This window comes from Drosophila hydei, unplaced genomic scaffold (genome assembly GCF_003285905.1).
Source record: "Drosophila hydei strain 15085-1641.00,03,60 unplaced genomic scaffold, DhydRS2 tig00000149-arrow-pilon, whole genome shotgun sequence".
Lineage (NCBI taxonomy): Eukaryota > Metazoa > Arthropoda > Insecta > Diptera > Drosophilidae > Drosophila > Drosophila hydei.
In genome coordinates, this window is record NW_022045678.1 from 738,490 (window position 1) to 755,169 (window position 16,680).

The window sequence follows — 16,680 nt, forward strand, 5'->3', positions numbered from 1 at the left end:
GGCAGAGCAGTTCATAAACAGGGCGCGCGCGCTTGCGTTCGCGCTCGATGAAATGAAAAACGACGACGAGGCGAAACCAAAAACCAAGCGAAATAAAATTTATTTTAGTAACAAAATTGCGTGACACAGAGAGCATGGGAGGACGCTGTAAATGGCAGTGAGCCAATGGCTGGCATCCACAAGTATATTAAAATGTTGCCCTCTTAGTAAGACATCCGCTGAGAGATAGTAAGAAAGAGTCGCCGTCGTCGGCAGGCGATGGTCTGAGAATAAAGGAAATGATTGGTTTTGGGCGACATTTTCGTTGATGTTGCCGTCGTCTGGCCCAGCGAAGCAACAAATAGCCTCGTTCTGCAAATTGTTGCAAGCAGAAAAGGAAAAAACGTAGCAAAAAACAACAAATGGCTAAAGTTTTAGCGACTCGCAAACTTTGCACTGCAATGCAAAAACGCAAGTCAACAACAACAAGAGCAGCAACAACCACAGCAACAACAACAACAGCTACAGTGGGAAAATTAAGTTTCTGCGCCGCTGCGCTGGCAAAGGAAAAGGACGCCAAAGTCGTCGTAGTCGTCATCGCCATCGCCGTCGTTGCCGCCAGACGCGGTCAAATTAAAAGCGCATTGCAAACAGAGTAAGAATTGTGAATGCCAAAAATGATAGACTGCGTTAATACCCTGTGATAAAACCGATCTTGGCCGATGATAAACTATGAAGGTCATGAAAATTTATTATTAATTTTATTTAAATGTTTTAGTATTTCATTTCAGTATATTTTTCAAATTGTATTTTTCGAATATTAAATTTTGCAATTATTGTTCATATAAACATGAAAACATGAAAACATTCCAAAGTCTTTGCTGTACCTATATTAAGTTTGACAGGTATTTAATACACATTTTTGTTTAAAGGATCTCTCTTTCTGTAAGCAACTTCAACAGGGCATCAAAAGAAACGCAGTCAAGTCCTTTTCGCAGGACTAATGCAAAGCGGCGACAGTCGCAATGGCTGCGACGATAGCGGCTGCCTTTTTATTGCATACTTTTAGGCCGCAGGTGAAGATGCCCATGCCACGTTCGCTGTGCCAGTATTTGCGCTATTTGTTGACATCGTCTATAGTCGTAAAGCGTTATACTCGTCCCACTCGATGTCGTCAATGTTGCCAACTTGACGGTTTTTATTGCTTTTCCTCAGTCCTTTATCTTATGCCGTCGTCATACACTGCGTATGCGTGTTTTTCCCTATAAACTTGTGTGTGTGCGTGTGTGTGTATATGCCTGTGCATTAATTTTCAAATATTTTCGCCGTTTGTTGCCTTTTGTATATTGCTTTTGACTTGGCTATGGCAAATTTATTTATAGGTTTCGATAGGCATCTCATTGTTGTTCTTTGCTGTTGTAATTGTTGTTATTGTTGGTTGTCGTATCGTGTGCACAGGGGTTGCTTTCTGCTGCGAAAAAGGTCTTTGTGCTCTCCCACCCATTAGAGCACTGTAACCGTAACGAATTGTGGCTTTACAGCAACGTTGATTGAGGTGTGTAAGTACTCTATCTCTGTGAGACTGCGTTGGCAAAATTGATATTTACTCTTCAAGAATCGAAGGTTTAATATGCATTTGACTCAGGGATGTTTAATTAGCTATAGAATGCATATTAAATATAATAATTATATATATAATTATATATTGGATATATTTTTATATTGGCATCAGCCGGGCATGCCATAGAAAAGGATATATAAATCTGATATACTATAAGTTAAAGCAGTCCAAAATTCTTTGCACTCAATTTGTAATTCTCTTTTAAGCTTACATCAAACTATCTTTATATAGATATCTATTGCCAGAGCATATTTTTTCTGTTTCGCTCATTATTGATTTCTTACACATCCCAATTTTCTCACCTGCTCAACTTTGACCTCCACTAAATGTGCACATTGAATGCCAATTGCCTAGGTCATTTCGATTAATTTGCTTGCTAATTGCCCACACATAAATAAGAAAAACTCGTACAAACTGTGCAGTTACTCAATATTGTTGCCTTTCATTCGTCCATTGACCATAGACCATGTGGAATACCGAGGATATCCGCTTGCTGCGTGGCGGACTTTCTCAGTCGATCTATCGTCGATTGTTTCAGTGTACTGCCTGGCTGCTCTATGGCATTGCACGTGGATGTCACTTCTTCAAGCTGCGCTATAATGCACAAGATAAGCGCATGGTGGAGATGCAGTATCATCGGATAATCTCGAAATTAGTTTTAGGCGTTAAAAGTCTGTTCATATTGAGCGATGTTGTGGAGTATGTGGTCTTGGGGCTTGCGATATGGATATGCTTCTCTCTCGTCGAAAATGCCAGTGGACAGAACTACACGATGAGTCTTTTCATGCAAGGTATTATAGCGTACGTATTTCGTCGCTTATTGCTCTTTTTGCATTCGCAGATGGATCGCAAAGTGATAATGCATCTGGTCAACGAGATATTCTATATCACCCACACAATTGAGAAGAAGTTTGGCATGATATACCACGGCGAAATGTGCCTATTGTGCGTATACTCGTGCAAGATATATCTGACTTATACAATGCTGGATGCCATGTGGCATAAGTTCACTTTTCTGTGGATCAACTTCTTCTATTGGGTGCTCTTAGAGTACTGTTGCCTTGGCTACTTTATCTATCAGCTAATTCTGCTCAACTGGTATCGCAATTTGAGCTTCTTCTTGCAACGCTTTGTAGAGTACAATGGGAATCAGAGTTTCATATCAGGCCGCTACCATCGCCGTCTGTTGTGGCTCTTCAAGCTGCACTTACGTATTAATAATCTGCATAAGTGTATTCGGGAAAGAGTCGCTTGGCTTCCGGCTGCCATCTATTTGGCAATATTCTCAAGTATTTTCAATATGACATTGCTGATTGAGTGCATCGTCTATGCTGAGGATGAGATCGATAACAAATTGTATATTTTGATGGATGGTTGCCTCTGCCCGGCCTTAATACCCGTTATCAACGTGCTCATAATTGGGCTGTGCACAGATCGCATACGCAGCGAGGAGCTGATCATGCAGCAACAAATTGTTTTCGTCAATTTTCTGTATGCGCGTAAAAGTTTTCCATACGATTTTCGCCTGAAGGTGATCGACAGTGAGGTGAGTTAAGTAGTTCAGCTGTATTTAGAGTAATATCTATCCGACCATTTGCAGTACTTTTCTATGATTGTGAGTCAAAAATTGGGGCCGTTGCTTAACACCATCATTTTGGATACCACTTGCGATCGCAGATTCGCATTTGACTATTTCTTCACAGCGATCGTAACTGCGCTTTCCTTCGTACAATATACCGTGTCGACAGGCCAAGACCTAAAGCAGTGCGTGACACATAAGTAAAGCGAATGCCAGGAATGCAACTTTGTTTTGATGAGATCAAAACCAAATCAATCATAGCTAATTGAAAATTGAATAAAATAATTATTTTGCGAAACTTTTGTTCTCTTATTTTGTAATAGGTCTATTCTATATACAGTGTATATACAGGGTATATTGACATCGTAAGAGGCAGAAGAATGTCTAGCAGAGCTCGTAAAATATATATATATTTGGCAAGCTGAGTCAATATACAAAATGTGAAAGACTTGAATGAATATATAAGAAATGCTAAAGTGTTGAAATTCTTGTTTACCAAAAGCAATACAAAATTATTAATTTGTTCCCGTAAACAAATTCATTCCTTTATAGCCATAGAAATTGATAGTTTCATTTGGTTTGTAAGCGTAGGCTGGAGGCCTTAAATTTACTGTGAAGTTGTCTGTCATGACTACTGTAGCGCCCAGCAACCAGTGCCACGCTTTACATTGTAATTTGAGGGAGGCAGTTGTCTCAATAGATATAGATTTGAAAGAGATTTCTATTTGCAAAGAGATTTCATTCAGCTCGAGCTTATTAGTTCTGTATCATTGTTTGAATACTGCTGCTGTGTGTGCATCGACAGCTTTGAAATATTTCGAAATTCATTATATTTTCTGTTTATAGAAGCAAATGGCCCGACACGAACAATAAAGTGGAAATAAATATTCTCAAATTTCTATAAATTAATGTAAAGCTACACGAAAACTTTTGGTAGCTCAGCTAATATGCACATTGTGGACGTTTTGTATTTTCAATATTATTAATTTATAAAAAAAAATTCGTCTATTCGAAATGGTTAATTAATTTTATTAGAAAGTAGATTCTTTAAGTATGTAAATTAAATCTCATTTTTAGCTTGTAACAAATTTTGAAAAACATCTGTTTATTTCTTCATTCGCATTGAAGTTTTATTTATTTTGTACTTGTTCGCTCGAAAAAGACAGTCAGTCAACAATATGGCAGCCGTTGTCGCCGCATTGCTGCCACTACCAACACAATCCATCACAATCACAAAGCCAACTCGACCAGACACAGACGCATACACTCAATCACATGCATACGAACAGACGACGTTCACACACGCACAGATATGCTGGCAGTCGCGAGGAACTCAAATATATAGAGTCATTCAGGCAGGCAGGCAGTCAGTTGGGCTGTCATTCGGCAATAATACCGCAGACCAAAAATGCCTCAACTTCAATGCTAGTCGGCAACGATCTGCCCAGTAGGAGTCAGGCGCAGAACAAGGATGTGCATACCGTCGGTTGGGTTGTGGAGGGTGGAGGCAGGGACTCACGGGAGGCGCCAGGCCCCAGACGTCGGCTTACCAACCACATTTGTCATTTAAGCTCAACCAAATGTAATATGAAAATCGGCATGAGCGAAAATGTCAACGTGCCAGAGAGTTTTGGCAGAGAGTGTGAGCAGCGAGGGCGTACTGCAATGGGCATATGGTTAAATGGGTGGTTGCCTGGGTGGTGCTGGTGGTTTCGCGGCCTCGTCGCAGCAATGTTGTGGAATTTCCTGTCAAGCTAATTTCCTTTGGGTGCAACGTTGGCTGCCATTTGGTTGGCTGACTGAATGCCAGCTTGACTGTTTGGTTGGCTGGTGCTCGTTGGCAGCTCGTTGAATCAATTCACCTGCATGCATAAAATATTTTCGTTAAAAAAATATTCAAACATTGCATATTTTATAGTTTATTGACTGCTGCTGCTGTTTGCTGTATGCTTGTTTTTGTTTTTGTTGTTTTGCGCTGCACAACTTTTTGACTTGTCAACGTGGCCGACTATGATGTTGTTGCTGTTGTTCTTGGCTGCCCTTTTGGCAATTTACGTGGCGCAGTTGACACAAAATGTGCGCCATGTAGGTCGTCCCAGTTGGATACTGCACCGTGCCTCCCCCTTCCCACCTACCGCCTCCATATCAGGTGCCTTGCCACCCCTATCAAAGCCCCAACCAACTTTTCAGTGTTCCATTTGCCATTTACCACCTTGACTTGTTTGCCAATTGCAGTAGCAACAGCAGCGTTTTTCAGCGTTACGTGTCGCTACATTTGGGAATTGTTTTGTGTGTTGTGCACATACCAAATATATATTTACAAACGCACACACACAGCTGCTAACATATATAAATATAATATGGTCATGTGAGCGTATCGTGTGGGTGCAATTTACATGTACTGCGTTTCTGGAATGTGTTATTAAAATTTATGTGCGAAAAAGGTGTCGAAATGCGGGCCAACAACAACGGACATGGGACTCGAGTCCCGTGGCCCGAAAAGGACATCAACGACAACATGGCCAACGAAACATATATTTTTTTACTACGCACACACATATTCATTTTTTTCTTTCTTTTTTCTTTTATTTTTGCTCTCAACAAAATGTTGAATATTTTTCTACTGCAATTTAAACAATATGCCTGCTTGTTACCGAAATAAGTTCGGAAGGCAATAATTAATAAAGTGAAAAGTGTGCAGCAATTGGACTCTTGAAAGTATTCAAAATCATTTGCAGCGCTTGTTAAGCGTAGAAAATAAATATACTGATGTGTTCATAAAAATAGTAGTGTGACTGAGCACTAAATATTGTGCAACAAAACTAAGAGATAGACACAAAAATTTGAAAACAATTTGTAAACTAATATTAAGATTAAAATTATTATTAATGAAGCCGGTTTTTTTTATTACAAGCTTAGGAACAGAAAAACTAACAAAATTTATTTGTTCATAAAAATAGTAGTGGCAAAGTCACGATTTTACATTATAGTCTAAGTTCATATTATCTACTTTTATACTTTACTTTTATATATACTTTTTATACTTTATACTTTTACTTTTTGGTCTAGTTGCAAATTTATTATTTTTTATTACGACTTGACAACAGTGTGGCATGGAATTGTTGATGTATACAAATAAATATTTATTGTTTTTTTTGGTTTATTTCAAATGTTTTTGAAATAAAAAACAAATATTTATTGCTGTTATTAAATTCACAAAATATATCTAGTCGAACTATGCAGACGTTTTAATTGGAACAAGTTTTCATACGCCTACAATAGCCTGAAAGTCAATTTTATTTTTAAATTTAAAAATTGTGTAAATTAAATATTATTAAAAATGTCTTATCACCTTCAACTTTTCCTTTTTTAAACATTTTGAGTTATAAAGCAATAGATGTAAATATGAAATATTTCAACAATTAAAGATGCGGTAGCTCGAGTTTCCGTGCAACCGCAGTTAGGTACTCTTTGGTAGCGACACGCGAAGTAAGTGGTAAATAAATAACGCATACGTAAAAGCCAAATATTGCGCATACGCTCCGCTGTCCAAGGTTTTCTGTCATGCAATGCAAACTCGAGTAAGGCTTCATTCGAAATTCCAAGGCTAAAGCTGTGCTGTTGTTTATGCAATTAATTTAAATTTCTGTTGTGGGGTGTCTTGACTTTTGTATGTCATATGTGACATACATCAAAAACTAAATACCTTTTGCTTTTATTTTTTTTTTATATATATAAATTGAGTTATATACAGAAAGTTGCCTCTATACATTTTTGGCCTCGTCTCCTTGGTTTGTTCTAAGCTGCTTTGGCTTACCATTTGCTTCCACTGTTATTTTAGCGTTGCGCAGCATCTTGCGGGGCCTTGCGGTTATTTGCGTGTCTGCAATTTTTGTTTGGCCACTGCTGCTGCACTTTCGAGCCATTTTTCGAGTGGGTGTAATTAAGAAAGCAAAAAGCGAATGCTCGAGGGGCTGCAACGAGCCAAGGAAAACGACACTCGAGCTAAGCCAAACAGAAAACTGAATGGCGCCCTCGTTCCAAAATCTCTCTACAGAGTTTTAAATAAAAATATCATTAGCTGACAGATTCAAAGATGTGCAGACTCTGTGATATTGCGGTTGGCAGGCTCTCCAGCTCGTTCTACTGTTCGCTTATCAGTTGTAGAACAGCAAGCGGCCGTTAGCTCTGCTCTATTTCTAGCCAAAAGTTAAACTTGGCTTAGCAAACTTACAAATATAAACACACAGAAGCTTATATACACAGAAAGATACAGAGAGAGAGAGAGAGAGAGAGAGAGGGAGAGAGAGCTTGTGTGTGCGTGCGAGATTTACACCTGCTGCATATTGTTGACGTGTCACATCAGAGTTGGCTGTTTTGAAATTATAAACCTTCTGACGCCGAGTGGTCGTAGCAGCTTTTAGCTCTCAGCAGGATCAACATATTCCTCTGCTACCATTCTCTCTCTCCCTCTACCTCTCTCGCTCACTCTCACCATCTCTTTGACACTTGGCTGATACTTTTTAGCAAAGCTGTCAGTGTCAAAGTGACTGTCAACATGCCATTCAAAATGAAAATTAATAACAATATGCAAACAGCAGCAGCAGCAGCAGCAATCGCAATACCACAGACAGCCACGCCCACATAGCTGTGCACATGCATATGCTGTTAGAAATGCGTGTCTGCGTCTGCTCTGTAACCTGACCACATGCAGGTGCAGCTTTCAGTGGGTTTAGCTTTGAATAGCATTCACTTATTTTTTACGTTTTAATGCAAAGTTGTCAAGTTCAACAATCGATAAAATTACATATGAAAGCACTCGATTGCCAAATGGAAATTGTGGTTCTTATTTGTCGCAGTTGAACATATCCAGTGATAAAAGTTAATATATTAGGCTTAACGAGTTATATAAACTTAATTGTTTTAAGTAGATGCTTAAATTAATAGAATAATAATAAAAATAGGGAAAAACCATTTGATATATAAGTTCTACAATAATTATCTGATCAAAGTAGATTTGACAGAATTTTTTGTGTGATCTATCCAAAAAATGATTTTTCATTTAATTTGATTTTTTTTTTAAATTTTAAACATTTTTAAATATTCTATATGAATTGATTCAAATTGTATTACATTTGATAGACAACAATGCTTCTACGCCCAAATGAACTCGATTTCATAGTTGCTGCTAGTCAATTACAGTATGTCTTGCTGTCTGGGTTATTTATTTGGTCAAATCTCTTGGCTGAAACTGACCCTACTCTCATCTTGTGCTATCACTTATTAGCCACAAGACCATTGCGCTGGCTTTACGCTAACACCAATTGATCCCGCGACCTATTACAACATACCCTGCAATCGAATGCGTCCCCTGCAAACTGCAGAGCTCGTTCCACGCTCCACACTTCATCTGCTGCAAAGTATTTGAACACACACACGAAATGCTTGGTTGGCACAAAACGTAGAACCGACAACTGTTCAACTAATTTCAAATTAAACTCAACGATGGCGAGGACGTTCAGCGTGCTAGCCTTCGCTCGTTTACCCCATCACATGCCGCACGTCCGTCCACTTTGCTTTGGCCGCCGTTGTCCTGCCAAGGACTATCACGAACAATTTTTCAGCATTTAAACACTCAAGTGCCAAGCTAATAAACGATATTAGTGCCAAAGCTCATTTCAACAAATGTGTGTGTGTGTGTGTGCAAGTGTATACAGACAGTCGACTCAATGCTAGTGTTGCTGCTACTGCCACAGCTACTGCTGCTGCTGCTGCTGCTGCTGGTGTGCAAACATTTTCCAAACAGTTACCAAATAAAAATGATTAGGAACGTGACTAAGAGTGCGAAAAATGTTATTTACTTAGCTGATGTGCGCTATGGGGCCAGACACAACGATGGGTTATGCACACACACACACACACTGTCACTCACATACATACATGCATATGACACACATATACACTCGGATACGTTGTGTGGGCGAACGACAAAAGTTTGCTGCATTGCGGCTGCCAAAATGTGACACAAAATATAGCTGAACTAGAATATACCACTTAAAATAAGAGATATATGTGGCTTTAATAAAAGTTAGTTAGACATATAGCAGACATATATATTATATATATTTTATTTAATTTTTAAATACGCTCTACAGCATAGCCTCTTTTGAAATTTCTACAGGGTATGCAAAGAAGTTTCGGTGGTTGCAGCACCGCTTTTTCTTCGCCTTTTTTTGGTGTTGAAAAAATACTTGAAAATTACATGAAAACTACGCACAGCAATGGCAATAAATGACAACATAGCCAGGGCACGCCCACTTGTGCGCCCTTCAGTCAACACTCGGCGCAAAATTTCATATCTTTGGGGCTTTCACAAGTGAGTGTGTGCGTGTGTGTGTGACTGTATTTGTAAGGGGTTTTTTTTCATCATCTTCTTTACCACTTGCAAACTATTTTTAAACAATTTCTGGGTGCACGCAATGCCACGCCCAGCCCACATGACGGCGCCCACTCTTGGCCAAAAGGGAAATGGCGCTGATAAGAGTTGTAGCAGCGGCAAAAGCGGAAAAAATGCGTCGTTATACAATATGCAGCAGTCGAGTGGGGTGAAAGGAAATGGATGGGTGCCTCTATAAGTGTGTATGTGTTTCTGTGTGTACGAGTTCTGCATATTTGCACAGTGTAAACTTTCAGCCGAGCAAAAGAGCGAGCAGAAGAGTGCACATTGTTTTTGCTGCTGCAACTGCTGCTGCTGCTGCTGCTGCAGTTGTTCTGCCGCTTGAAAGTAGGCAAAACTATTTAAAGGCCAAAACTGAAATGCACTGCACTTTTTGGCCAAGGATTCAGTTGCATGCTGCAGCAGCAGAAGCAGCAGCAGCAACAGCAGCAGTTGCTTGTTTTATTTCATATCCTGTGGTTCTCGACTTCCTTCACATGCGTTCTCGGCTTGCTGGCAGGAAATGTTGATAAAAAGTGTTGCCATAACGAGAAACGTCGCCCCATTTAAATCATTTATGGCTTACAAGTATGCCAGCCAGCTCACACGCGCTGTAAGCATTCAAAATACTTACAGAAACACGACGGTTAATTGATTGCAAATGTATGGGAAATATGTGTGAGATTAAGAAAAATCCAATGGAACTTTCATAGACATTGAGTTCAAACGATATGAAACTTTAGAAGTCAACTAGAAGCTTTAATAACGAATTCCAATATAGCATCAAATAACAGTGCTTCAGTCGGGACTGCTCGACTAGGAGATGCCCGGAAATCTGCGAAGCGCTGATATTCAAATCGCCTTTACTGCGCTTGGACTGCAGTCTGGGCTTTACTATAGAAACTTATTCAAATTTGTAGAGTATGATAATGATATTCATATGTGTGTAAGGTTCAAATATACAAAATATACATAATTTATTATCACAGTAAATAGGATGTTTTTATCTTGTGGTATTAAAGCCACTTTTAAAAAGAAAGTTTTATTAGCAAGTTTTATCGATTATAAAAAAATAAATTATCGAAAGCAAAATAATTTTTAGTGGCTTAGGAAATCGCAGCATTTACACGGAGGAGCAGACACACATGGCTGGATAGACTCAACTCAGCATCCCGATCAAATATATATATACTTTATGGGGTCCGCCACGACTCCTGCTCCTGTTAGATACATTTTCGGTAAGCCATTACAAAACGAACTTCCATTTTATTAGGGGCTTGGGGTATAAAAAGAATATCATTTATTTATTGTATTTCTAGTCTTAAAATTGTAGCTTGGCCATTTGGAATTTCATTTTGAACAGTTCAAGTGTTTCTCTATTGACCGCAGTCGGCTTTCCCGCAACACCTTGCAGTGATTGATAAATCTGACTGCAGACAAATGAAAGACAACGAACTGAAATCGTGGTCAAGGAAAAGCACTTAAATTATAAAACACAGCTCGGAGCTGTACAATGAAACCCAACTCTGAGCAAAAAGTGTGAAATCAATGATACATGGCCACTCTGGCCAGTCGCTAGACCGAACGAACCGCAGAAGCTGAGAGGATTTTAGCATTTTGGCCGACATCAACTAAAGTTCAGGCTAAGCTCGTGTGTGTGGGTGAAATAAAGTACGTTTTTTTTGTTGCTTTGTTTTTAGTTTTAATGTTCGTTGTTCGTTGTTCGCTCTTGGTGCACACAAAACATTTTACAATATTTACAACAGCAATAAACTCATTTCCTACGTGGGCGTGGCCAACAGAAAAATGAATAAGAAAAAACGACAAGCAAACAAATGTACAAAAACACAAATCCAAAGACTATTCCGTATCCTGTTGACTAAACAGATGTACGCTTGTACGTAACACACACGCACACGCACACACACACACTCACACACTTAACAGAATTTTGTCTTTTGTGAGACTGCTGAGAATTTTGTCTACGTCAGCTGTTTGCCGTTGGAATCCAACCAAAAGGAAAATCCCAACCAACAGCACATTAGTTAAGTATAAAATTTTAATAGTGGCCGTGGCACAAGTCTGAAGCCTCCACCGCCCCACCAAACACTGGCCAACAATTTGTATGACCCACCCATCCAATGCTGTGACAACTTGCCCACAGCCAAAGGGTAGTCGGGTGGAGTGGAGTGGTTGGTTGGTTGGCTGGCAAATTTGTGCAAATTTGGCTTGTGGCCAGAACTACTTTACAGTTGTGCGGGCAGGCGGCTGAAATTGTTGTGAAATTTTAACTAATATCAGACAGAGCGGCATGGGACGGTTTGTTGTGGCAGTTTCTGAAGTACTTTTGCACTTTTGGCAGATGTTTCCCAACAGAATTTAAATCTGAATCAAATACGGTTATGCAGCTAACAAGTAAACTCATCTAATTTGCAACTTCAATGCTGGAAATGAAAAGGAAAAATTTTAATACATATTTAGCATGTGTTTGATGAAAAGCTAAGTTTTAACAAATCAGTTAAATTGATATACTTTTTGCGAAATTAAAAGCAATTAGTAGCTTAACTATTTCAATAGGTTTCACATGGAATGCTATGTCAACAACATGTTTTTGTTATATTACATTATTATTTTCTTTATACTATTCCTTAGCAGCCATTCATCTCTCTCCCGCATATCTCTTATTTCTAGTCTCTTGTTGCTCTGCGCAAATGTCGTTCAGCAGTTTTATTTCATCAGTTGCCATTCGGTGTGGTTTTTGTTTAGCTAATATTTGCTGCTGTTGCCGTGAGTTGTCTGTGTGCTAGGTAAAATGGCAAATCAAACAATGCCACACACACACACACACGCACACACACATATTTATCTCTGCCATAGCTGTGTGCTTGGGCACTTTGTTTGGCTGGGTAAATGTAGCAGAAATCGTATTTAAGTGAATTCATGCTGAAATCTTAGTTAATTTTTATGGCAAATATGTTAAGCTAACAAAGAGCAGCAAGGAGATTGTGAGCCGCTTACAGAAAATGTGTTTTCAGCCATTGTCCCTGCTGACAGACCTAAGCTCTGCGGCTTTCACATACTAATTGAAGGCTAAGTAACTGAAATTGCTAGACAACGGGTCAGTTAACTTGTCTGTGATTGAGTTGGGCTGTTTAAAATTGCGATACGAAATAAATTGAAGATAAGAATGTTTTACGTAGCGTATGCTTAATGCTATCTATTGCTCATACGTAACGTATGTTTTGTTGGCTTAATATCTTCCGCTGCAACGACTACAAACAATATCATAAATAATCGAAAGACTTGCATGCAGAATATTTGTGTTCTTCTTGCGCAAAGGTCGCATTGTCATGTCCCAAAATTTATAGCCCGCAATTCATATGGCTGCTTCTTCGTCTTCCTCTTCTCTTTTTTGGCTAACGAAGAAAATAGATAACTCATGGCACACGTTTGGGCGCCGGAGCCAATTTCTGTCAAATGATATGTTGCTTACCTATATGTGGGCTAAAGTCTCTTATTTTTGTTTTGTACTCTATTTTGATTATTATTGGATTGCATTGTTATGCAATGGAAGTCATTTGTGCACGGCTTGGGCGTGACAGACGACGATTGTGTTTGACAATTGCGTGCCCGAAAATAGCAAAAAATTCTTATTGGATTTCAAAGACATTGAGAAAATATGGCCATGCCGTGCCATCGCAAGTTATATGCTCTACAAGTCTATTGATTTGTTATGACGACAAACTGACAGCAACGAGGAGCTTGGAGGCGTCTGCTGGCAGCTATAACAACAATGTCTATCATTCATTTATATAAGCTAAAAGGAAGAAAAAAAGTGGAAGACGGAACCATTTTTACCCATAAACGACAGCAACATCGTCAAGTGTTGCCATGGCCATTGTTGTCGCTCCTTCTGCTATTATTGTCGTCGTATTGGTTGCTATTGCTGTTGCTGTTGCTGTTGCTGCTGCTCTTCTTGTTGACATTTTCATTAGCAAATTAATTTTAATTGATTACATTTTATGCGCAAATGTGGAGACAGCAGCAGTTCGTGCTCTTCGATATATTGAATTACCATTTTATTTATAACTTGGCTGGCTTTTTATTCAGTTTCTCACTACTTGCCGTCAATTTGGTTGGCAATAATGTGATATTATTAGCTGATTTCATTTGTGGGCAGACACAATTTCATTACAGGTAACCTGAGAGCATGCCTGAAATTGCGAGTGCTCAATGCCTTCCTTGAAAAACCAATTTGCGCTCAATTTTCACAGCCTCGCCAGCTGTGAGACTTTTCTGTTAATGAAAATAGAGTACAGATGGCGAAGTGCTCTAGGAGGTGCTTGAGAATATTACTTTAATTTGATGAATACGTTTCACGTCGAATGTGATTCGTTAGTGCGGAAACTCATTTACTATATGCACTTTATGAATGGACTTGAACGATTTATATTGATCTGTTTTTGATACTGGCTAGTTGCAGATCTGAATACAAAATATAGAAACGATTGTATAAGTTGAAACATTTGTGATCGACTGAGCGATGCCATTAACAGTTCTCTTAATTGCTCCTTGAGAAGTGAAAATACAACTCTACAATTATCGTTCGCGGACTGCTAAGCTAATTTATATGCGATATTTGCCACAATTCAATGAGCGCTGCAAATGATTTAAAGAGCTGTCAGTAAAGGAAGTTTACAGTAAATAAACTATATAAACTGTGGAAACTATATAGTTTGACACGCTTCCAAGGTGCGAATATATACACACGCATCTATATCTGGTTTGAGTCAACCTCTCATTATATTGTTGTGTTTTGTCGTCTGGCCCCAATAATTATTTTTCACTCTGCTGTCTTTCAGAATCACAATTTGCCTTTCCTCGCCTTTCCTCACCACTTAGATTAAGCGACCCTGTCTAAATGACTACTAAGTGACGCTATCTCATTCTCACTCAGCTACAATCGGAACTCTATAACAGGAGGCTCTCAGCCTCTCACTATATGTGAGAAATAGTATCATGAATTGCATTGACTGTCGCCGAGTTTTATTTACAATGATTTCCTAATATATAATATTTATTCTGCCATGGTTTCCCATGGCAGATAATTGAAGCATTGATCACAAGTGTTTTACTTATGTCTTTATAAAACGTTTGTAAGTTCGTTAATGAACTCACGCAATTGACTTGAAGGCATCACGAGTGGAGCACAATAAAAACTGCTGCAACAGTTGAAGGCAATTATATATATATAGCTATGCTCAAAATATATAAATGATAGTCGAATTACCACGCCTCAAACATGGAAACTATATCTACTATCTACAGTAAATATTAGAAATAAACATTAAGTTTCATAAATAATTTATTATATGTGCAAAAAAAGAAAATAGTAATTCCTAATTTGCCACGCCTCCATTAATAATATATGAGTTACTAAAACGCCTTACACATAAATAAAATATATAATACAAACTTGCATTCATAAATCAATTTACAATTCATCTATCAACTTATTTTACGCATCTTTCAAGAATTGCATCGAATTCCATTTAAGCCATTTTCAAATTCACACTTTTCTCACATTTAAAATAAACCCTAATAATATTTGGTCTTAGACCATTTGATTATTTCAAGCCCACGAAAAAGAAGCTTGTGTAATGTGCAAAACACCTTTGCTTATTTTTAGATTGACTCTCAGCGGCAAGTTGGAAAAGTTTCTGAGCACGCACCGAAAACAAGAATAAAAAAACACAAAAGTTAAAAGAACTTTTCAACATGTTAACTTTAAGTTCAATTTGCTGCAATGATGCGACAAAAATTCAAACAGCGAGGGGCAGCTGTAGCTGTAGCTGTAGCTGTCTGCGCGTCTAAGGTGTTCTTATCTCAAGTACTTACCTTGTTGCCAGATCCCGATGTACGAAATTCATTTGCTCCAAATGCTTCATGCCCGATGCAATTTGTGTGGCAATGTAGACTAAGCAGCCATAGCTACATGGCGTTGGTTCCGTGTGGTTGGGAGTGGGCGGGTGCCACGTAACGGATGCCGGGCGAAGGATGCCAACGTCAAATGAGAATTTCAAAAGTTTTCGCGTGTGGCAAGGACGACAACGGCGACGATGATAGCGGGGCGGCAGCAGCAGCAGCAGCAAAGTTAACGAAGTTTTTACATCCGTTTGCGCATGTTGTTGGTGGTTGTACGGTGGTTGTTCGTTGGTGGATCGGCGTAATCATTGAACACGAGACCGGAAGTGTAGCGTCGGCAAATGGCGTCGGTACAGGAAGCATGATAAAAACGCACGCAAAAACGCAGCCCAGAAAAACCAAAAGAGACAGCACATTAGAACAGCATTCAAAGCTAAGCAGCCAAAGCACTTTTCGCCTTCACTCTCACTCTCTGTTCACCTACCTCAAACTCTTGTTGGCCAGCAGTCCGCTTGTTTCAGCCACATGCTCCTGCAGAAATTGATTCAAGTCGCCCAGACAATTCGAATAGTCCTGCACAATGCATATGGGCTCGTCACGCAGACAGGCGCCCACCAGGCGAGCCACATTCGCATCGCTGAGACGCGCCAGATGCTTGGCCTTGCTGCGAAACTCCTTTCTTAAATGATCACCAGCACCAGGACGTAGTGTAGCAACGGCGACAAGGGTGGCACTGTTTCAAATATATATGTATATATAAGGGAAAGGATTAATTAGAGTTGGCTTTTGTGGGCAGGCAATATCTCATACTGAGTTAATGTCTTAGCTTAACCGTAAGTTACTTCAACTGTCCAGAGCTCTATGCTTTTGTGGGTTACTTATGTGAAAACCACAGATCGTTCTATCATTCAGCCGGTCGCCCGCTGCGCCGTCCCAGTTACCTTTTAGCCGTCCAACAACATTTTCAATCTATATCAAATGAAATACGTATGCCCATGACAATTGCTCTCTAGCGCAAAAATCAATTAGAGCAGCTCAACAATGTCCTGTTCGATGTCCTGGACTGGATGCTATTGCTGTTACTGCTACTGCTGCTCCATCTCTACCGATTCCCTGTCAATGTTCACTCTGGCAATTTTG

General features: G+C 39.3%; 1 protein-coding gene across 2 annotated transcripts in view; it reads right to left on the reverse strand.

The window, feature by feature from the left end:
• The window catches only part of LOC111602370 (discoidin domain-containing receptor 2), a 153,245-nt gene that overhangs the window by 44,037 nt on the left and 92,528 nt on the right, over positions 1-16,680 (reverse strand). For both annotated transcript variants that reach the window (XM_030223185.1, XM_023319385.2), the window contains exons 13-14: positions 16,025-16,273; positions 15,514-15,606 (exon numbers count right to left, since the gene is read on the reverse strand). In XM_030223185.1, the coding sequence (XP_030079045.1) occupies positions 15,514-15,606; positions 16,025-16,273 (342 nt within the window). The remainder of the gene's footprint in view (positions 1-15,513; positions 15,607-16,024; positions 16,274-16,680) is intronic.